Source organism: Malus sylvestris, chromosome 4 (genome assembly GCF_916048215.2).
Source record: "Malus sylvestris chromosome 4, drMalSylv7.2, whole genome shotgun sequence".
In the NCBI taxonomy this organism is placed as follows: domain Eukaryota; kingdom Viridiplantae; phylum Streptophyta; class Magnoliopsida; order Rosales; family Rosaceae; genus Malus; species Malus sylvestris.
The window spans coordinates 8,245,558-8,269,111 of NC_062263.1; the positions used below are offsets into that span (position 1 = coordinate 8,245,558).

At 38.0% G+C, this 23,554-nt stretch overlaps 2 protein-coding genes across 4 annotated transcripts; both read left to right on the forward strand.

Moving 5' to 3' along the window:
• The first annotated feature begins 5,061 nt into the window (after positions 1-5,061).
• LOC126618513 (heat stress transcription factor B-2b) lies at positions 5,062-7,242 on the forward strand. Of its 3 annotated transcripts, none has more exons than XM_050286607.1 (3): positions 5,062-5,444; positions 5,703-5,999; positions 6,127-7,242. In XM_050286607.1, the coding sequence occupies exons 2-3, from the start codon at positions 5,730-5,732 to the stop codon at positions 6,868-6,870; spliced, it is 1,014 nt and encodes a 337-aa protein (XP_050142564.1). In that variant the 5' UTR covers positions 5,062-5,444; positions 5,703-5,729; the 3' UTR covers positions 6,871-7,242. The 3 variants fall into 3 exon arrangements, with proteins under 3 accessions (XP_050142564.1, XP_050142562.1, XP_050142563.1); XM_050286605.1 differs by having other exon boundaries at positions 5,063-5,444; positions 5,686-5,999; XM_050286606.1 differs by having other exon boundaries at positions 5,063-5,444; positions 5,696-5,999.
• Positions 7,243-22,098: 14,856 nt separating this feature from the next.
• On the forward strand, positions 22,099-23,285 carry LOC126620271 (BON1-associated protein 2-like). Its single transcript, XM_050288784.1, has one exon. It carries the CDS (start codon positions 22,368-22,370, stop codon positions 22,956-22,958), a length of 591 nt encoding a protein of 196 aa, XP_050144741.1. The 5' UTR covers positions 22,099-22,367; the 3' UTR covers positions 22,959-23,285.
• Positions 23,286-23,554: the final 269 nt, after the last annotated feature.

The following is a 23,554-nucleotide window of genomic DNA, read 5'->3' on the forward strand; positions in this document are numbered from 1 at the left end:
TAGATGTGTTTTGCTCGCGCAATAGTGACTTTTGAGTTTTTTTGTCTCAGTCTCAATAGTTGAATGTCTTTTTTTTTCTTTTCTTATTCTGAACAAACGATATTATCTACCCAAAGGAATGTGGGAGTTGGCTAGCTTCACAATGAACAAGTTATAATAATGAAGTTTAAATTCGTCTTTGGCGAGAATCGAACCTAAGACCTTTCACTTACAAGTTAAGAAAAATATTATTAGACCGTAGTACTAAGTAGCTGGAATGCCGTTTTAATATGAAGAAAATATAAAACAAAAAGTTGCAGAATAATTCCATGTTTAATCGGAGGGACCTCTGGCCTCTTAATCAGTGGCTAATATAATTTAAGTGGAGGTTGAATGTGAATTAGATGTTGTAGGGACCCAGAAAACATCATAAAAAAAATTAAAAATAAAATTTAAGAAATAAGGATGAATTTAGAGGTGGCTACGTGTTACACTGTCTGTCCATTCTTCTTAAACAAGTATGATTAATTAGGATTAAGGATCCCGTCTCTTGCGTCCTCTGCTATTCCAAGCAATACGTAGAGGTAGCGATAAGATTGAGTTTTAGGGATAAAATTGAACAGACGGGAATAGGTTACATAATCTATGTGTGTGGTTGGGCCACATAATCCATTATAGTTTCTTTATTTCATATTTGTAGCTTATTTATTCTGTGTTAAATTTTTCTCACCAAACATTGACTGGGTTACAAATCCAATTTAATTGGAAATCACGCATCTCATCCTGCCCTTAAGAGTATAGGCCTCATACTTTATATATTTCCAATCTTTTTTTATGATATTTGACCTGTTAGGAAGAATTGTCATCGTGCAATCATGTAACACAATTGGTCCACCTGTTATATCACAGGTGGATGACAATTTTATGCTTTAGAATATAGTACTAATAACAAATTCATGTGTGTATGATTATGAATAGATTAATTATATTACATGAACATATTTCACTAAACAAACAATAATTTTTATCTTCTTATTTATAGGGACATTTTTATTTGGGCATCTATGTTTGGTAGTGAGTAGTCTCTAATAATTATTGTGTTTTCAAATGCTCACCTAATAAAACCCATAAAAATTGATTTTAGGTGTTTTTTTTTTTTGTTTTTTTTTTTGGGAAATTAGGCTGTAAGTTTTATTAACAACAATACACAGTTACAAGAGAGGCCACATACAACACAAACACAACAACAAAAGTATGGACCAAAGTACAATAAAATGAAGCCCAATAGAAAACAGAAAGAAAAAAAAAAACAACCGAACAGCTTGCATCCTCTGCCACAGCTTCTTCCACCTCTACCACTACTGCCATCCGAAAGACCTCCAGAGTTGAACCAGTTGCTAGAAAGCAAGCCAAATCGAGCCCTCAAAGTGGCTAAAAAAGGCTTCAACAACCACCAAAGAGCACATCGAAGATCGGCACCAGAAATTGAAGGAAGCTTGCAGGAAACAACCCACAAGCAACTGAGGCAACAAGGCCAAGTCGAGGCAAGAAGGTGGTGAGAACACCCGAGCATCAAAAAAATCCGAAGCTCTACACATCTCCCTCCTAAACGGGAATCGCGAAGATTCGCGTTCATGGTGTGGATTAGTGGGAGTCAATCTAGAGGATGAGAGTATTGGAGGAGTGAGCCAAATGGAAAGGGTAGGGTGTGGAGTGATGAAAACAAAGTAGGTGGAGGGAAAAGGAAAGGAAGAAAGGGGAGTTGAGGAAGGGGAACCAGAAGCAGCAGTTGAGGAAAAAACCAGTAAGGACAAAAGGAAAGAAACGGAAAACAAGAGAAGCAAGGGGCTACCACCAACCCTAGTCATAGCCACTATTCTAAAAATCCCAACCTAGCGCCGCCTAAGCCCCGTCTAGGCACTAGGCGGCTAGTCACCGCCCCGATTAACGTCTAGACGTTTGAAAATTAAGAAATGACGTATAAACCTGCTGAGGCGCCCACCTAGACCCGCCTAGGTTGCAACTCACTTAGACAGAAAATAGATAACTTTCATTTTGAATTTTATTTTTTTCAATAAATTGTAAGAGATTTGTTGAATACTTAAATGAACACACATTATAGGCTTGTTTCCCATGTTTTCATTATGTTCCAACACTTCATAATATATATGTCATGCTTTCATTTTGAATTTATTTTTTTCAATAAGTTATAAGAAACTTGTTGAATACTTAAATGAACACACATTAAAGGCTCGTTCCCCATGTTTTCATTACGTTTGAATACTTCATAATATGTATGTCATTTTATTGTGTAGTTTATGATGAAATTATATATATTTTAAGTATAAACAAACATTTATTTATATGAAATATAATAGATTTACTTAAATCTGCCTAGTACGCCTAGGCGCCCACCTAGCCGCTTAGGCACTATGCCCCGCTTAGCCGCTTAATCACTATGCCCCAACTTGCCGTCCGATTAGCGCCTAACGTTTTTTAGAATTTTAATCATAGCTAGGATCAATGTCAACGAGAAAGAGAACAGAAGTTGGAAATGCATTCACACGTAGACGTTGAGAAGAACTTTCACAAAGGAAAGAAGAACTCTCACGAATGAGAGAACGTGGTGTTTTAGTCTTATTTGATACCATGTCAAATCATTGAGTCCAATGACAACTTCTACATCTCTCTATTTTGGACTGGCTCTTTATTTTTATATTTTATATATATAACTACATACATATATTAAATGAATCATTTCCACCTATAATATTTGTCCACAAAGTCATTGTTCACTACCTTATAATAAGATCCTTTCCGAATTCTCTTGGTAGGTATTCAGATTATCGATCAATTGTGTTCATTTATCGTACATCATGCAATTAGAAATTATTTTTAATTTTTAATTTAAAATTGAATATATATAGTATCTACCCAAAATTGACCACACGATGTACGATGAACAGACATAATTGATTGATCCCCGAATCCTTACAAAGAGGATTTGAAGATGATCCTTGTCCTTGCAACAAAGCTTTGGAAAGGCACTGTGTAAAAAAAAAAAAGTCAAACAAACAACGTAAGAATGTCTTACACTTCTTAGAATGATTAAGAATGTATATCAGACAGATTTGTAAAACGAAAGTTTCTAATCCAATTGTGTTGAACAAAATTATATGGAAATTTTTAGAATAAGAATGTGAGGTCACCCATCATAAAAAGCAAGGTTCTAAAATACGCTAGGCGTTAGTCAAGCAGCATGTTGAGGCCTAGCCCTAGGCGGACTAGGTGGATTTAAGTAAATCTATTATATTTCGTGTATATAAGTGTCTGCTTATGCTTACAATATATATAATTTCATCATAAACTACAAGTAGAATGATGAGATATTGGAACATAATGAAAAAATGGGGAACAAACATATAATGTGTGTTCATTTAAGTATACAACAAGTCTCTAATAATTTATTGTAAAAAATAAAATGCAAAATAAAAATTATCTATTTTCTGTCTCAGTGAGTCGCAACCTAGGCGGGTCTGGGTGGACTAGGCAGTTTAGGGGGGCGCGTCAGCAAGTCTAAACGCCCTTTCTTAATTTTCAAACGCCTGAACATTAATCGGGACGGTGACCAGCCGCCTAATGCTTAAACGGAAATTTTTAAAACATTGATAAAAAGCATCACAATTCCATAATTACAAACTCAGCAAAAAAATATGATATAAACCTATCTTTTGAAATCTATATTTTCTCTTTCAACCTTTTCAAATCTCTCTAATTCTTTTCTTTTTTTTTTGAGAACAATCTCTCTAATTCTTTCTCATATTTTTTATATATGTCTTTTCAACTCCTCTCTTTCAGCATATTATTATTTAAAAGATATTATCTTCATAGTTTAACTTTAAGTGACAATTAAATGCAAATAAGATAATATCAATATACTTGATTTTTTAGGAGATTTGTTTTTTCTCTCCCTTTCACTTAATGAAAGAGAAACTTTTTAAAAGGGACAAGCACGTTGTGGTAAAGCAAACAATACCACATAGCAAAGTAATACACGTGAACTAAGAGAGCCCATACGGAAAAAATGCTTTTGAACTACACGCGAAAAGTAATTCTACACTCAGATGCGCATTAAATGAGGCAAATGTGATCTTAATAAATTTGTACTTCAGAAGAGGCGTTTCTATTAAAATGGGATGTGATATCCATATACTCTATTTTACTTTTCATATATTTTTTTAGTTTTCTATCGTCGAATCGAATGAATTTAAGAAGATCAACGGACAAAAATTATTAAAAGGTGTGTGAGAAGTAAAATGGAATGTATGGATAGCACACCCCCTATTAAAATTACATAGCAAACAACTTCATGTAATTCACGGGCCATAAAAAAGCATCAGATAAACAAATTAGTCTAGAAATATTTGATAGGTAATTCGAATTTAAGACATCTTGTGGAAAAATAAAAACAAATTATTATTTCGGCTCTGGATAATTTTAAAATTAAAATAAACTGGATAATATTATTCATAATATATTTTTGTACCACATCATTTGAATTAATTAAAATTTTTAATTTAGTTCATTATTTAATAAACTAATAATTAAGAACAACTAGTTAATTAAATAATGATTGTGATGTACGAGGAGTCTTTCTCCTTTCTTTTTTTTATTTTTGCAAATTTTTCAAATGATGTGGCTGTCCATATCAGATGTCTCTAAGATAGTATAAAAATATAGTATAAAAACATGGTATAAAAAATATTACTCAAATTAACCATGCTTATTCCTCTTCATTCTTGGCCAATAACCATGCGTGTTGGACTCAAAAGAATTCTTATCTATAGCAGACGATTAGGGTTACCGACACGTATGAGACATCTCTGTATTTGGAAAAAAATTAAATAAATAAAAAATAATAATAAGAAAATAAAAGAAAAGAAAAAGAAAAAGAAAAACGAAGGAATGGGAGAAGCTTCTGGAAAAGACGTTAGAAGAAGAACCTACCACTCACACCCTCTCACAGCCTCCCTACTTCTTCTCGCTCCTTCCTTCCTATCCGCTCTTAATCACTTTCCCTCCCTTTCTCTCTCTTCTCCGTGGGCCCCACAGTTCTTTTTCCCATACAACAATAAAAAGAGTTATTGTTTATTATTTTCCTTCCCTTTCCTTCTCGAACCCACGAATACACCCTTTTCCCGTCTTCCTCCTACCATTTACTCCACCTCCGGAACCTTCTAGAAACAACAAAAGCGAAATCCTCTCCTTCTCTCCCCCACCCCCCTCCCCTCGCCCTCTCCTCCCTCCCTCTCCCTCTCCCTCTTTCTGAGCTGCTGCTTCCGGTACTGCCTGCTGCAACAAGATCGATCGAGTTGGCTGTCGTGTCCAATCCAACTTTTCTGTTTGGTTGGTGGGAAAATCCCTACTCTCTGTTCATCCCAAACCTTTAAATCCACGCTTTCAAGGTAATACACGCCGGCTCCTGATTTAATTCCTTTTTTTTTTATTGAATTTTCCATTTCCAATACCTAGAAATCTAATTACACAAAAAATAATAGCAAGTAAAATTTCGTATCTCCAGAAATTTTTGTTTTCTAATCCTCCGCGGTTTCTCGGCAACCAAACGGAGCGTTAAATCATTTTAATTAAATAAAATAACGTTATTTATTTATTTATTTGTTTGTTGAACGGATTTTTGATTATCAGTTGCTATTAGAGCTCAGATCTGAGAAGCCGAAGGCCAACAAACCATGTCCTCGTTGCCGGCCGAGCAGAACGGCGACTCGGCGCCTGCTGGAAGCGGTGGCGGCGGAGGAGATTCGCAGAGATCGCTTCCGACGCCGTTTTTGACCAAAACTTATCAGCTGGTTGACGATCCATCCGTCGATGATTTAATATCGTGGAGCGAGGATGGATCGGCGTTCATCGTCTGGCGACCTGCCGAATTCGCCAGAGATTTGCTTCCCAAGTACTTCAAACACAACAATTTCTCCAGCTTCGTTCGCCAGCTCAACACTTACGTAAGCCTCCCTCACTTTCCCTCCTTTTCTTGTCAGCCAAACAGGGATTCTTTTCTCGGCAACCGAACAGGATTGAGTCACTTCAGATTTACGGTTTCCTAATCTATTTTGCGATTGGATTTTGTAGGGATTCCGGAAAGTCGTGCCGGATCGATGGGAGTTCGCGAACGATTTCTTCAAGAAAGGCGAGAAAGGACTTCTCCGGGAGATTCAGCGCCGGAAAATCTCTCCATCCGTGTCGGCGGCAGCTACGGTTGTTCCGCCAGCGATGGCGGCGATATCCGCGTTGGCTCCCCGGGTGTCTCCATCTAACTCCGGCGACGAGCAAGTGATCTCGTCCAATTCGTCTCCGGTGGCGGCTCCGGCAATGTTGGCTTGCCGAATCAGGAGCTCCACCTCCACGTCGGACGTTCTTGAAGAAAACGAGAGGTTGAGGAAAGAGAACATGCAGCTGAGTCACGAGTTGACTCAGCTCCGTGGGTTATGTAATAACATATTGGCGTTGATGACGAACTACGCGTCTGGTCAGTTAGACAGCGGTGGCGGTGGCGGAGGAGGAGGAGGAGGAGGAGTGGATGACGGTAGGACTCTAGAGCTGTCGCCGGTGAAAGAGGCTGAGCCGGCTGCAGAAGACGCCGGTTGCAACGGAGCAAACGCGGAGGCTTCCGGGGCGGAAGAGGAGGAGGAGGAGGAAGAAGAGGAGGAGATGAGGCCGAGGTTGTTCGGGGTTTCGATCGGGGTGAAGCGCGTGAGGAGAGACGAAGACGAAGAGGAACAACATCGGGAAGGCTCCGAGGGGGCGAAGCAAGAGCCGTCGGATGGGAGCTTGAAGCGCGATTGTGACGCCACGTGGCTGGAGCTCGGAAAGTGATTGAAAATGATCAGATGACGTAGGCGATTGTTGTTTATGGAAGCCGATAATGGAAGCGTGGACAGCAACGCACGGGGAGGAATGTGCGCACGTGCGAGATAATAACTGGGATGGCGCCACGTGGATGCAAAAGATAAGAACCGAAACCCGGGACGGTGTCGTATGGGCGGGAATGAGATAGTACCATATGAAGCGCGCCAGAGGACGGAAAGAAGACGGTCCCAAATGCTGAGGTTTTTATAGGTGGTGCCCCGTACATATTTATTTTTTTAACTTTTTGTACTCTTTTTCCAATTTACTACCGTTGTATGAAATGAATTGAAAATGATCGAGAAACAAAAATTAACGGGAGTGCTTTTGAGGTAAAAAGAATGTGTGGATAAAGTCGCTCTTCTTTGTTTAGCTTAGTATTAGTTAGTTAGTATGTTTACAATTATATGATTAAATGCAGAAGCGTTCTTGTGTTAGTTTTGACTGGTGTGGTAAATGGCAACGTATGCTTAACTAGTGAGAATTTATGTAGCGTTTGAGGAAAATATGCTTAACTAGTGAGAATTTATGTAGCGTTTGAGGAAAATGAAGAAAAAAGAGGTTGAAGATTTGCGTCATTTGATTTGCTTTGCTTGCAATTTGTAGTCAAAGATATTTACCAAACAAAAATGCCTAGAGCACGTGGATAAGGAGGGGGAAGGAATTGACTCCTTCAACGTATAAGAAATCTGAGCTTTTATACGTTCATTTGAAATGCCTCCTGTAACTCAATTTTAATATTGTTTATTTTTCTCCTCAAACGAAAATGTCGTCATTTGCAGTGTGGAATTCAATTTTATTTTTTTTATTTTTTTTATTTTTTTTATTTTTTTCCAATTGTGGAATTCAAGATTCGTGATGCTTTAGCAAGATTTCGACAATTTCATCATGGATGTGATATCCACACTTCATTTTACTTCTCACACACTTTTCTAATTTTTTGTCGTCGGATCAGATGAAAGGAAGAAGATCAACGGATAGAAATTAACAAGGGTGTGTGAGAAGGCAAAAGTTGCAGGAGCGCCTCTAGCAATGGGGATGAGGTCTTGAAGGCAAATGTTGCTGCCAAGGTTTTTAAAAACGCTAAGCGTTAGTCTGGCGGCGGACTAGGGTCTAGCACCTAGACGGGTGCCTAGGCGGATTTAAGGTTCAAAAAGTTTACTAAATGGGCTCTAAAATATATAGGCTTTCATTCTTGTTCCCTAGGCAATAAGGATAGAGTTAACAACAACTCATCGGTTGAGATCCAACTCCAGTTATCAGCATTTAAGGCATTCATTGATTTTGCTGGTAACCAGCTTTTCGGGAAGGGGTGAGCTAGTGCAAAGAGCTATTGGCTGTTCTAGTTTTTTCACAGTGAAAAACATGAGGAAGTTCATAACTTTTCACTCATTAGGGGTATATTACTACTTTCATATCAAATTTTGGTTATAATTATCATACACTTAAAATGGTGGCTATAATTTCATATGGGGTTCATTTTTTAGTTTCCAAATTTCTCCAAAATTATTTGTGGTCATTTGGGGAAAAAATTGGGGTTCTTGGGAGTGAATTTCTGGTGGAAAAATCGAGGGATCGAGTATTTAGTGTGTAGGAATTGGTCAGTGGGGCTTTACGAACTGGGCCAAAAGCAATAAAATCTTCTATGAAAGTTAGCCGTTTGGCGATAGAGATAATAAGATGTCGAGGAAGAACGGACAAGTTAGCCATCAAGTCGTCTGTGACTCAATCGAGCACGATTATTCTAATAAAAACGAAATTCAAAGAATAAAAACACGAATAAATTATTAGAAATGGACTTTGATAGGGCAAGGCCATATGTATGGAATTCGAAAACTATGACCCTCCACGTTTTCATATTTCATGTAGAAAATGATTATTTTTCTTCATTATCGACCTAGCATTACCTTTTTATGAAGTATATGTAATTAGGCTTGAATTTCGGAGTGGTTTGATGCCTCAACAAGGAGGGTTATCCAACATATTTTTATACATAGGTTACAAGTTTGTCTTACAAGTTCATGCCTATCCAATCTTATCCCTAAGCTCAATCCTATTCAGCCGACCAAACGGGCGAGGCCTATAGCTCGGAATTCGACCAATTCTCATCACTAAATGGCACCTCAAAAACTCTAATCCAACAAGTTGTTGCGCCAAAAAATCATTTACGTTGTTAATATTGCAGAACCACCAGTAAGGCCCCTGCTGATTCCACTAGATAAAAGAACGTAAATATAGTCTGATCGTCGACAACTTGTGCGTAATTTGTCTGGCATCTTTGGATCCAAAACAAGAAGGGCTTCCAAAACCACAAGATACAACAACTGCGTAATTCGGTGTTCAAGAAGGGCTTGATAGTAAGGCGCAGTTGAACATCATGGAGCTTATCAAGTATTTTCGCAATATCAGGCAACTCAATTAGTGTCTTCTTAAACGGATGCAACATCCACAAGAAGAATGAGAAGACTTCCATTGCGCTTCTGGCAGATTAATCTTGCACATCTTATCATTTCCGGTCGAATCACTTGTCTTCTAGTAATAAATTCTTTCATGGTGGTCAATCTCCACGACTTACCACACCAAAACCAATAACACCTTCCGTGGAAACTATCCATCGGTGATCGACCCTATGAGATCTTGGAGAAGATTCGACCAGTTATTCATGATGCATCAGAGATCTACTTAAAGGTGTCGAAAACTTAACTAAAAGTTAAGGTACAACTGTACAGGGAACGGTGCAGCAGCAGAGAGTGCAGATAGCAACACTACCAATAGTCTAGTAGTAGCCATCTGACTCAGCAGCTTTGTATCTCTGTTGATATCCATGATTCACAAAACAGCACCAAAAGTGAAGAATTTATTCTCCAAAGGTTTGAAAATAACACAACGAAATTCTCTTGATCTGATCCGTCGGCCATGATCCAACGCTCAATAACTCAGTGTGTGACTTGTTCTTGATCAAATATGTTTATGTTTTGTAATGTTGCATTGAAAACATGAAATTACTGTTGAGAAAAAGGCTATAGACCTACAACTATAATTAGCACTGACTTGGACTCCTTAGGTTATCGGACCTATATCTTCTATGAATTGGGGCAAGGGGTGTGCTATGTCCCTACACTCCTTTTTATTTCTCACATACCTCTTGTTAATTTATGTCCCTTGATCTTCTTCAATTCATCCGATTCAACAGCCGAAAATTAAAAGAGTGTGTGAGAAGTAAAAAGGGGTGTGTCAATATCACACCCCTTGGGGCAATATTTACATGTAATAAAAGGCCACCTTTTAGTCATCGTCCTAATGAGTTCCGGTCAAATCTATATTATGACATGTTTACTTACATGTGTTGGGGCCCAAAAATGTCGCACACCAATTTAACCAAATCTCAAGGCTCAATTGTCATGCAAAGCCTACATCTAAGCCCAAATACATGCTAAGGCACGGGAATGAGGAATATATTTACAAACATGCTATGCCACGGTGATTAAGTTGGATATTCATGCCATGCTCATGCCTATTCATCACGCCATGCTTCCTCATGCTAATCACTGCCATGCTAAGCCCAAGTCACAAATTTGGGGCTTGTTAAGTGGATTGTAGTATGGATGATTACGGAAGGTTATTGGGCATACGTGGAATCGGGGTCATGGAAGACTTTGGGCTGCTTGGGTGCCCAAAGATCCAAGCACATACCCTTTGTATTTCATGCATGCATTATTAAGAGAGAATTAGACTGGTTTACCCTTTTTCCTAGCAAGCCAACTCCTTTAGTTAGGATTAAATTAGATTCTTGCATTAAATGCATGTTAAGCTTAGCATGTTAGGCATTTAATGTTGATTTTCCATTCCCAGCCTACACAGATAACCAACGCGCGAAAGCCATGAGGTGCGCTACCAGAAGTAGCGCTTGTGGAAGGCCGTCCTGGGAAAGCCGCGTCTCAGAAAGAAGCAAACTGCAGGCCTCAACAGTGCTTCTATCTTACACCAAAAGGGGAATAATAGGAGGGCTAGGGAAAGGAGGGGAAGACCAAGCCACAAACAGAGATTCCTTTGAAGCCTAGAGAAGAACCCTTCATCTAGAAAATGAGAGAGAGAAGCCATTAGAGAGGATGAACATGCAGAGTAACACAGGGAGAGAGTAACGTAGTGAGAGAGAACCACCCAGGAAGAATCCCAGAGAGTTACGTTTAGCCCAGAAGCACACTCCAAGCCTCAGGAATCACCATTCATATAACCTTAGTAATTCCCACAACTATCCATCAAACATCTCAACCATTAGAAACCTTACTATCACCCTGGAAAAGCTTAAATCATGCAACTAAGAATGCCATGCAACCATGCAAATCTCTTCTCTCTCATGTTAAACCAATAATCTTCTAGCTTCCACACCATGCTTCACTTGAGCAAGTCATTATCTTGATCATTCATGCTATCTTCGAGCCCTTGATGTTACCGGGGTATTTCCTAAGACAAGAAACTCTTTCGAGATATCCTTGAGACTTGTTACAAATCCGTACCAAGAGGACTTTCTCAAAATCCAAGACTTAAAAGTCTCTCAACAGCATGCAATAAATATTTTACACCCGGAACATCTAAATCCTGGTTGCAATTGCTTACTGAACTCCTCTATCCTCGGATCGTGGTATCAAATGGCTAAACCTGGATGAAATTGCTTACTTAAAGCTGGATGCAATAACATCCCGATGCATAGGTTGATCAACATACAATTCTGATCCCATCACCAAAATTAATTAATAAATTAAAACCTTATTTTAAATCCAATAAAGCTTTAGCTAATCCGATTGATTACTTATATCACACTTCATATAAGGGACTACGTAGCACCATAGGATGTACAATTACACCGTGAACCCTAGCACCACCAGGCCTTTTCACCACCTGAATAACCTTGATTTACAACTAAAAAAAACCTAATAGCACCATGAAATTCCTCGCTGGCTTGCTTCCTCGAAAACTACATTGTAGTCCAACCCATCTGGAGTTATGTAGAGACCTCCTTAGACGTCAAGTCAGTGGCGGAATCAGGATTCTGGGTTAGGAGGGTTCTCACAAGTAACTAAACTTCAATGGTTTTTTGTTGAAAAAATAGTATTAAGGCTCGTTTGAAAGTGCTTTTAAAATGACTGAAAGCGCTTTTGATGATGATATTTTTGGGGCTAATTCTTAGTAAAAATGTAAGTGAAACTTGGAAAAGCACTTGAAGTGTTTCCTATAAGAAGCACATAACTGGTGCTCCTTGCATGAAGCACATAACTGGTGCTCCTTGCATGAAGCACTTCAAGTGCTTTTGGAACCCAAAAACATTTTTTTTCTAAAAGTGTTTTCAGTCATCTTTAAAGCACTTCCAAACCTGCAAAAAAAAAAAAAAAAGATATTACTTTTTGAATTAATTTACAAATGAAGATGACAACATATATGAAATTGGCAAGTTGTAAAAAGTTGAGAAACAGAGCCCTATTCTTGGGTGACAATTCTTCGTTCTCCATTCAAGTCCCGACCTATCATTTGGATGCAAAGCGAATTGCACATACTTCACAGATGATGTTCCCAACTGTCTAGTTGTGATGATCATATTATTATTCAGATTGTTAAACTTAATATGATGATTAAATTGTTGTTTATTAAGATTCATTAGTTATTTCTTACAGTGATGATATCTTCCGCCAGCTTGTACTGCTCAATCCAAACAAAATTTGAAAGTCAGTTTGTTGCATCCATTTAAGAATGCTCATATTGAGCTGCCAGATATTTTGAAATCTGTTGACGGATTTTGTTACTATGGTTATCAATTAACTACACTAGTGGACACAATATATTTTACATTGCAGAATCATAGATTTTACAATGCGCTTAACTACATTTATGGACATAATATCAACGATATCTTGACAATCATATCAACTACATGTTGACTATTTTAAATTTGCAGTATCACAATATCAAAAATGTTGACGTCATATTTATGACACATCAATGGGATCCCTCTCCATGCTTCAATTTTGAAAAACATCACTTGTCACGTCAAAAATAAACAATTTCAAACATGCACTTAATAAGTCAATCGAGACGTGACAATAATATTAAAACATTGGGTGCAAATTTAGTCCACTACTCGGAATGTGCCTTAGCTTTAAGGCCCTCCACAAGAATCGTAAATATGTTCCTTACCATACAAAAAACTGGAAGATTAGAGGTAAACGAATCCGGATTTCTGCTGGATTTGTTCTTTAAAGTCGGCACATTCTGTCGAGCACATCTTGTGTGAAACGTTCCTACAAATGCTGCAACTAGGACCAACCTAGAACTTTTGCTAGTGAACTTCTGCTTTTATTTATTATTATTTTATTTGGAACCAGGAAAAATGTAGTAAAATTTTTTTTTTAATTTTTTTATTAATCCAAAAATAGTGAGTGCATGAGTGTATACCTTGTGAGAGACTCACTTGTTTGCATATTACGATTTAAATGAATTTAGGATCACATTGTTATGGCTGTTTCACATATTAATTCCAAGGATATTTGAAAAGTTATTGCTAATATTATAATATTGTGGATTCGCTTGCTTTATACTTATTAAAGTTCTTGATTATTATGTGCTCTTGAATGAAATTCTTTGAGGGTTATTTAGGGAGAAGCTGATTTTTTCATGTTAGTTTTTGTTCTTGAGTTAGTGCCGGTGTTTGATTTTTAGTCGCTTGAATTGCTAGAGACTAGGAATTAATTAATTGGGGGTGTGATAATTGCTCAAAAGTGCATGTCTAATACATTTTGATTATACTCGTTAGGTATTTTTATATAATAACCTATTCGATGAGAATTGTTATTAACATTCCAAAAATCTCATTTGGCACTCCAAACATTCTATAATTAGAAAGAAAAATACACTTGTGAGGAGTGTAGAATGAGATTTTTATAGTGCTAATAACAGTTCCCTATTGGATTTATGCTTTATTATGTATAACTGGTCAAATAGATTTTATATCTAATTTGTTTAATTTTAACTTATATTAATTTTAATGTACCGGACCATGAGAATGATGCAGGTCAATTAAAGGATGAGGAAAATAACTGTTGGGAGGCCTCGGCTGAGACAAGACAGAGATTTGGGTTTTTGAACTTATTGGCCCAGCCCATGAGATGTTGTCGCTGGCTGGGGCAGGATGGCATGAGGGATATAAAAAAGATGAGGTTGCCGGCTGCTGCTTTTTTTTTTTTTTTTTTTTTTTTTTTTTTTTTTTAAGGGACCAACGGGTAGTTTTAACATGGCAGTCTACCTTTTTGAGGGTCGGAAAGATTTCTATAGGCATTTTAGCTTATCCTAGACACCATCCTGTGATTTTCTAGCTGCAGAAATCGAACCCAGGATATACTGCGTGGAATAAAGGCCTAAAATTCGTCTCAAACCACTGAGCCACGACTGCTGCTTCTCTCCCCCATTTTTTTCATTAGTTTTACTCTTTATTTTAGGGGTTTTGTTCTCTTCATTTATGGAGAACTAATGTTCCTAGCTATGGATGGGAGGGACATTTATATTGCGATTATGTAGTTTTATTATTTTGATTCTATTCTAGAGTTTCAAGGTAAATTTTACGTTGTGGGTGTTCAATGGAATTTTTTATTTATTCCATTTTCGGATTAATGAATGTCGGTTATGGTTCATAGGTTCAATCATGTTTTTCCTATAGTTTTGTTTTAATATTCATGCTTTTCATGAATTAAATAAATTAGTAGATTGGTATGATTCCGATGGAGTAATTTCTTAATATTTTGTTGCCGTATGTAAAAATTATATTTGGGATTATTTCTATAAGGAATTGAATGGGTGTTTAGTTTTGAATATCTAGAATGAAAATCACTTTTTAAGTAGATACGAAAAAAACTTAATTGCCCCTCATTGTTTGTATCTTAGTTGAGTTTAAAAAGCAATCAAAATAGTGAAACTGCATAGTTGTATGTAGGTGGAACCATGATGCATTAGTGTTTCTTCTAATTGTTGAATGTTTCTTCTATAAGCCACATTTCATTCAGTATTGTTTTTTGTTTCAGTTTCTACAAATTTTACATTCTTTTTCAACGTTCTTTAAAGAATTCGACACTCAGACTTCGAGTTTATACAACTATGCGACACTTGCACTTGCCACTTGGGTTAGCAAGTCCAACTAAAACAAACGAATCGATTAATCAAGTCTGTTGGTACAACCAACAGTGACACACCTGAAATGCCATACACTCATTTGAGATAGCCTCGGCCTTCGAAGGCCGCTTTAAACTGACACCGAGTCTACCACGATCGCGGGAAAATTATGACTCCAACAAGATTAGTTCTTTAAAGTCAGCACATTCTATCGAGCACATCATGTGTGAACGTTTCCTACAAATGCTGCAATTGGGACCAATCTAGTACTTTTCCTAGTGAACTTCTGTTTTTATTTATTTTATTTTTATTTGGAACCAAGAAAAATATAGTAAAATTTTGATTTGGGTCCCATCCAGAATTTTTTTTTTTTTGAGAATCTTAAGAAACTTCACATTTTATCTGTTCATTGTATATCATGAGGCTATAAATCATTTTGATATTTTTTATTTAAAATTAAACACAAATAATACATAACGAAAACTTGTTGCACAATATACAATGAACAAATATAATGTGTGAATCCGAAAAGAATCCTCATATGTAAAATTTATCAGAGTTGCTTTTTGACGTGTCTTGTTATTTGTATATTTGTGCCGACCACTAACTTCTACAATTTGGCATGTAATTTTCGTGCACGACCTAATTTACGAAGCTAAGTGGATTCGTTAAAAGACTTGGATCAAATAAGTAACACTTGGACCAAATCCAACAATTATTATAACTTCTGAATCGACAACAAATTCTGTATTGATTTTTCTGCAGACTGATATGTTAGGAATGTCGGTACTACAAGATAGAGAATGCACAAAGTAAAGTAGAAAATGGACACTCTAAACTTCACTCATACAATGTGTAGTGGAACACTCTCACTCTCACTCTCACTCTCACTCTCATTCTTGGAGTGGAACTCTAGCTTTGGACTTGATCATTTGTTACTCACTACTTTCTTGATTGGTTACATCACTACAACATCACATCCATATTTATAGGTGAGGACTTGGCACTCTACTAGTTTCTAGTTCCTTCTACAAACTAGAATTGGTTTATAGTTTCTAGTGTATTCTACAAACCTCTAGCTTAATTCTAGACTAGCCATAAAATTGCAGCTTCTAGATCTTTCCATTTGCAACCAAGGAAGCTAGTACTTTCTAGCTTCTTCCACCAACTTAATAACTTGCTAGAATTGTCTTGCATGCTCCAACCACCTCACTTGCTTACTAGAATAATCTAGAACATTCATCATGGGCTGGACCATATACCAACAATCTCCCCCTCCAGTCCATGAGGGAGGAATTCCGATCATGACTCCAAGTTACTTGGAGTCCATCCCAGCAGCCTTAATGCAATATTCCAACTTTGATTTTGTGACTACCTTTGTCAACATGTCTGAAGAATTATTATCGGTATGAATCTTCTTCAGCTGTAGCAATAACATCTCTAATCCAGTGATAACAAATATCAATGTGCTTGGTGTGTGAATGATATGTAGTGTTCTTGCTCAAATCCAGATCACTCTGACTATCACAATAAACGCCATAATCACTCTGCTTCAAACCCAACTCTTGGAGAAACCGCTTCAGCCACAACACCTCCTTGCATGCTTCTGTAACGGCTATGTATTCAGCCTCGGTTATGGACAAAGCAACACACTTTTGCAACTTGGATTGCCAAGACACGGCTCCCCTTGCAAAATTAAACAAGTACCCAGACGTAGATTTTCTACCATCTAGGTCACCTCCCATGTCAGCATCTGTAAATCCTTCCAAGATTAGTTTGGAACCGCCAAAGCACAAGCACATCTTAGAAGTCCCCTTCAAATATCTGAGAATCCACTTAACAGCTTCCCAGTGGTCCTTCCCTGGATTAGAGAGAAACCTGCTCACCACACCTAATGCATAAGCAGTATCTGGCCGTGTGCACACCATTGCATACATGATACTTCCTACTGCTAAAGAGTAGGGAACAACTGCCATTTTCTCCTTTTCTTCATATGTTTTTGGACACGACTCTTTGCTCAACTTGATATGATTGGCTAAAGGTGAGCTTACCGGTATGGCTGTTTTCATGTTAAACCTTTCAAGCACCCGTTCAACATACTTGTGACAGCCACAACTTCTTGGATTTTCTGTCACGAATTATCTCCATGTCCAAAATCTGCTTGGCTGGCCCTAAGTCCTCAATGTCAAGGGACTTAGATAAATCTTCTTTGAGCTTTTTAATCATAAAAGCATCTTGACTGACAATCAACATGTCATCAACATAAAGCAAAAAATGATGAATTTACCTCTAGAAAATTGTTTGATATAGACACAAGAGTCAGCATGAGTTCTCTTGTACCTATTACTCACCATGAATGAGTTGAACTTCTTATTCCACTGTCTCGGAGCCTGCTTAAGACCATATAAGCTTTTCTTGAGCTTGCGCACCAAATTTTTTTTACCTTTGACTTCAAAGCCTATGGGTTGCTCCATATATATATCTCATATTCTAAATTTCTGTAGAGAAATGCAGTTTTGATGTCTAACTGCTTGAACTCAAGATCCATGCTTGTTGCCATACCAAAGATAACTCGAATGGAAGTCATCTTCACCACCGATGAGAAAATCTCATCAAAGTCAACCCCTTTCTTTTGACCAAAACCTTTGACAACCAAACGAGCCATGTACCTTGTCATGTTGTCGTCTCTTTTCAATTTGAACACCTATTTGTTTTTTCAATGCTTTTCTGCCTTTTGGAAGCTCCACCAGCTCATAAGTATCATTATTTAATAAGGAATCCATCTCTGACTCCATTGCCTTCATCCATCTGTCACTGTCGTTATAAGCTCTGGCCTCCTCATAAGTTTCGGGCTCTCCATAATTAGTCAGTATGATATACTCTGATGAATAATACTTGGTAGATGGTATTCGACTCCTACTCGATCTTCTGACCTGGTCTTCATTCTCTTGCGGGGCTGGAGGCTCCCCCTGATATAGTTCTCCTTGATTATGCTTTTCTTGACTAGGCTCCCCCTGATCAGCAATTTCATGGTCTGGCATATCTTGATCAGGCTCCCCCTGATCAACATTATCTGGTTCTGCAGGCACTTCATTGGCAGCTGCTTCAAGGATGTCACCATGACTTTTTTCATCTGAAGCTAATGGATCAACTTCTCTGACTGCGCCATCTGGTTGTGTCTCTTTATCCGAATCCCCAATTGTTTGATCTTTATAAAAGACCAAATCTCTACTTCTGATAAACTTCTTCTGGTATAAGTCTCATAATCTATAACCAAAATCTTCACCGCCATAACCAAGAAAGATACACGGTGTAGCTTTGAAGTCTAACTTCGATCTCTGTTCTTTGGGCACATGCACTAAAGCTTTGCAACCAAACACCTTCAAACGAGAGTAAGACACATCATTACTAGTCCATACTTTCTTTGGAATATCAAGACCTAATAGTGTTGATAGAGATCGGTTGATCAAATAGCAGGCTGTTCTTATAGCTTCACCCCAGAACTGCTTAGATAACTTTGCAGTCATCAGCATACACCTGACTTTCTCCATGATGGTTCGGTTCATTCTTTCAGCAACACCGTTATGTTGTGGAATTCCAAGAACTGTCTTCTCATGATGTATGCCATGTTTCACACAATACTCTCTAAACTGGTGAGATGTGTACTTGCCGTTGTTGTCGCTACGAAGGCACTTAAGAGGTTTCCCAGTTTCCCTCTCCACCATGGCATGGAACTCCTGGAATGTCTAAAACACCTGGTATTTTGATTTCAACAAAAACACCCAGACCCTTCGTGAAGCATCATCAATATAAGTAACAAAATATTTATTTCTTCCAAGTGACTCGACTTCCATAGGACCACACACATCTGAATAAACAAGATCTAACAAATTTCCTTTCTTTGTAGATGGAACATAAAAACTAACTCTTCTTTGTTTACCAAATAAACAGTGCTCACAAGAGTTTAATGACGTACATTTGGCAAAGGGAATGTGAGGCTTCTTTGCCATAACTTGTAGGCCTTTCTCGTTCATGTGGCCTAGCGTTTTATGCCACAAGTCTAGAGATGAGTCCTCCACAGCATTCAACTCACCTTTCAAAACCTTGGCATTTGACCGGTACAACGTACAACAAAGTTGTGCTCTTTCTACCACCATTAAGCCTTTAATAAGTTCAATTTTCCTTCGCCAATATGGTGATAATAACCTTGTCGATCAATGGTACCGATGAATATCAGATTGAGACGTATATCAGGAATATGTCTCGCATCTTTCAACATCAACTGGCAGCGGAGGTTAGTTCTTAGGCAAATATCACCAATTCCAATAATTTTGGAATAGCTTTCATTCCCCATCTTCACTATGCCAAAGTCACCTTCTTTGTATGTACTGAAGAATTCCCATTTGGATGTATCATGGAAGGAAGCTTCATTGTCAAAGATCCATTCAATGTCTCTGTTTGAATCACCCATATGCAGACATTCACCAACAGACAATATTTCTGGTACATCACCACATATGACAACGGTGGTATTACCAGTATCATCTTTCTTTTGATTGTTTCCTTCCCTTTGCCCTTTCTTCCAAACTCGACAATTTTTCTTCATATGGCCTTCTTTACCACAATGGTGGCATGCACCTCTGAATCTTGACTTGGATCAGTTAGGACTCCTGCCATGACCTCTAGGCCCTCTACTCTTGCTTCTTCTGCGGTTCTCTGTGACAGATACTTGGAAGCTATCTGTGCCAGAAGTCTTTCTCTTTGTTTCTTCATTGAGCATGCTATTTTTAACATTCTAAAGAGTAAGAACACCATTAGGACCAAAGTTACTTACACTCACCACAAATGTCTCCCAACTATCTGGCAAGGATCCAAGTAACAAGAGCGCTTGCAACTCGTCCTCAATTGTCATGCTCATAGTAGCCAACTGGTTGATGATATTATGGAAATTGTTTAAGTGTTCTGCTACACTTAAACCATCTTTGTACTTCACATTGATGAGTTCTTTGATCAAGAAGGCTTTCTTGGCTGGGGTCTTCTTCTCGAACAAGGACTCAAGCTTCGTCCAAAACTCACGGGCATTGGTTTCATTAGACACATGGTGAAAAACACAATCGTCCACCCATTGTCTAATTGTGCCAATTGCCTTGTGATTCATCTTCTTCCACTCGGCATCGGACATGCTCTCGGGCTTAACGGCATCTCCTTCAATTGGCTCATGCAAATCCTTGGAATAGAGAATATCCTTCATCATTGGCTTCCATGTTACCCAATTGGAGTTGGTGAGTTTGATCATAGTGCCACTTCCTTCCATCTCGTAGTACGAGCCAACCGGGCTCTGATACTTTTTCATAGTACGAGCCCGGTTGGCTCTGATACCACTTGTTAGGAATGTCGGTACTACAAGATAGAGAATACACAAAGTAAAGTACAAAATGGACACTCTAAACTTCACTCACACAATGTGTAGTGAAACACTCTCACTTTCACTCTTGGAGTGGAACTCTAGCGTTGGACTTGATCCTTTGCTACTCACTACTTTCTTGATTGGTTACATCACTACAACATCACACCCATATTTATAGGTGAGGACTTGGCACTCTACTAGTTTCTAGTTTCTAGTATATTCTACAAACCTCTAGCTTAATTCTAGACTAGCCACAAAATTGTAGCTTCTAGATCTTTCCATTTGCAACCAAGGAAGCTAGTACTTTCTAGCTTCTTCCACCAACTTAATAACTTGCTAGAATTGTCTAGCATGCTCCAACCACCTCACTTACTTACTAGAATAATCTAGAACATTCATCATGAGCTGGATCATATACCAACATGATATACTTTCCGAGTTCCCACCATGCAATTGCGTTGCAAATTAATTTGCATGGAAAAATGCTCATCTCTGCAGACCAAAGACGGCCAGATATCTGTGATCACTAATTAATTAAAACAACAAGAATAATGTGTATGACAAAACGACTTTCACACCCCGCCGTATGCTGCTCGACAACTTTGTGGAAAAACAAATCAAAAGAAAAGAAAAAGATTATTCTTAATTAATATTCATATATGTATCTAAGTCTGTGAGTCACGAGTCTTGGAGTATTGACTAAGCCCTTAGACTTATTTTTCTTGATCGTGCGTGAATGCACTAACTGCTGCCAGAGACGTCTGTGCTATGCTTGTAGTGATATCGTGTGTTTGGGATGTTAATTAGACTATCTCCAATCAAAGGACATCTAGTCAATATTAACCCTGAAATTGAACAAAATAATCTTCAACCAAAGAGCATTTACAAATGGGTATATTCGGGGCTCAAATCAGCCCCCCCCAGAAGGCCTAAAAAGTGCCACCCCCAAGCACGTAGGCATTTTTTTTTTCGCTTGTTAGTTAATGACATGGTGAAAAGGTACTTGGGCATACTAAAAAGTAATAAAAATATATAGAGAGTAATATTTAGCCAATATGGTTGAAGATGGAAAAAAATAGTTTGTTACTATTCTTTAAAAAATAATATTTTTGAGGCCTATGTAGCCCTCCATAATTGGAGATTGCCTTAGTAGTGTATCCGATTCAAGTTTTTGTTATTAGAGTGATAGTGTTTGGTGCTTGGAGTGGAATGTCAGGAGGTTTGTGAAGACCGGCCAAACAAAGGCATGAAATAAGAACCTCTTGAGGGATGAAATAGAGGAGCGGTCAAGATTTGAGATGAATCTACTTGAAAGAGCATTGTATCATTTCGACGAAGTGAAAAAGTTTCAACTGGTCCTCTACAAAAGTCGAACTTAATACATCTTACTTACAAAAAGAAAGAAATACCACTAGATTGTATTATTAAGTGACGTCTTATTTAATATATTTATTAAAATTGGAAATGTACTCTTATGTTATGACTTAGAGACGTAAAAACAACGATTAGGACACTTTTGCTATTGACTTCGCTTGTGTATAGGATGAAAACATCAAAACAAGCAAAAAAACCTCTCATTCAAGTTGACTTGACAAGCGGGAAAATTCCTTGTTTTGCTTTCTTGAGTGTCAGCAAGTCTGAGTCATACATAGCTGCACATATACCCCTTAAATTTCCATATCTATTTCCCCCACAAGGAAACTGCACTGTAAGAAGCCTTCAAGCTCCCAATAATTCTCTCCTCTTGAATATTTCTCTACCTCCCTTATCAAATAAATATATACAGCTTCCTACACACACACCCATATATTATATATAGACACCCTCCAAGTCCAATATATATAAGATCTTAATATATATAACATACATATATATATATATATATATTGTATATGTATATGTCACCATGTTGAAGCAGCACAGCCACCAGCCACTGATGAAGATGGAGATCACAGTGCTATCAGCCCAAGGTCTGAAGACCTCATCTCCCTCTCTCTTCTCCAACAAAATCAGACCCTTCGTCACCATCACCACTCTCCCGTCCACTATTGCTCAGCCATGCACACCCAAAACCAACGGTGATCGCACCCTCCACGTGTACAAAACAAGGGTGGATGATCAAGGAGGCGTCAGCCCTACATGGGGTGACAAATTTCATGTCCCTATTGATACAACTTTCTTCAACAACAGGTATTCTTGCATATATCTCCAGCTCTTCACCAAGAGGCTCATAATGGGCCGGGTTGAGCTGGGTTGGTGCCAAATCCCGGTCAATGATATTGGGTTCCCGCCGGCCAGTTCGGCACGGTTCTTGAGTTACCGGCTACGGGCTAGGGACGGTTCCAGGACTAATGGGATTGTGAACCTTTCTGTGAAGTTGGAGAATTTGGGTCCGGTCACCGATCACCGGCCTTTAAACTCAACGACTGTACCGGATTTTGGTATGTGTGGCAGTCATTGGTACGCCGGTCACAACCCTACTGCCACCATTGGGTGAGTGCTCTGTGAGTCGTCAAGGTCGGAGAGGTCACATGGGTTTTGGTTGTAAAGAGGCAGATGGCTGGGACCATGTCAATAATTTGCACTAAAACCACACACTTGGATGAACCCAACACGTCTTTACTTTGGTCCCGTTTAGTCGCGGATTAAGTTTTTTGGGAATGTAACTTTTATGTCTACTTTCTCTGGAGATGAGATGAGAAATTATTATTACCTTGTTTGGAAACAACGAAAAATATGATGAGCTTAATTTATTTATAAGTTTATGTAAGATCTTTATTTATTTTTTACTAACAACGAGAAATGAAGATTTGAACTTGGATTACGAGCTAGTTGATAAAACAATGTTGTTTATTTCATATGTTTCGAAAAAATACACTCCTATGTTTAGCGAGTGTAAATTGATTTGGTATAAATTTAGTTTCACTTGAAATGAACTTTTGGAAAAATCAAAAGGAGCATGCAATAAAAATATTAGAGTAATAAATATATTTTGAGAGCTCTATATAAAATTTATATTTCAACGGTATTTCTTAGGTTATAGCTTAAGGATTCCCTTCCTTGAGCTAGCTTATCATTCTAGAATGTTACGCT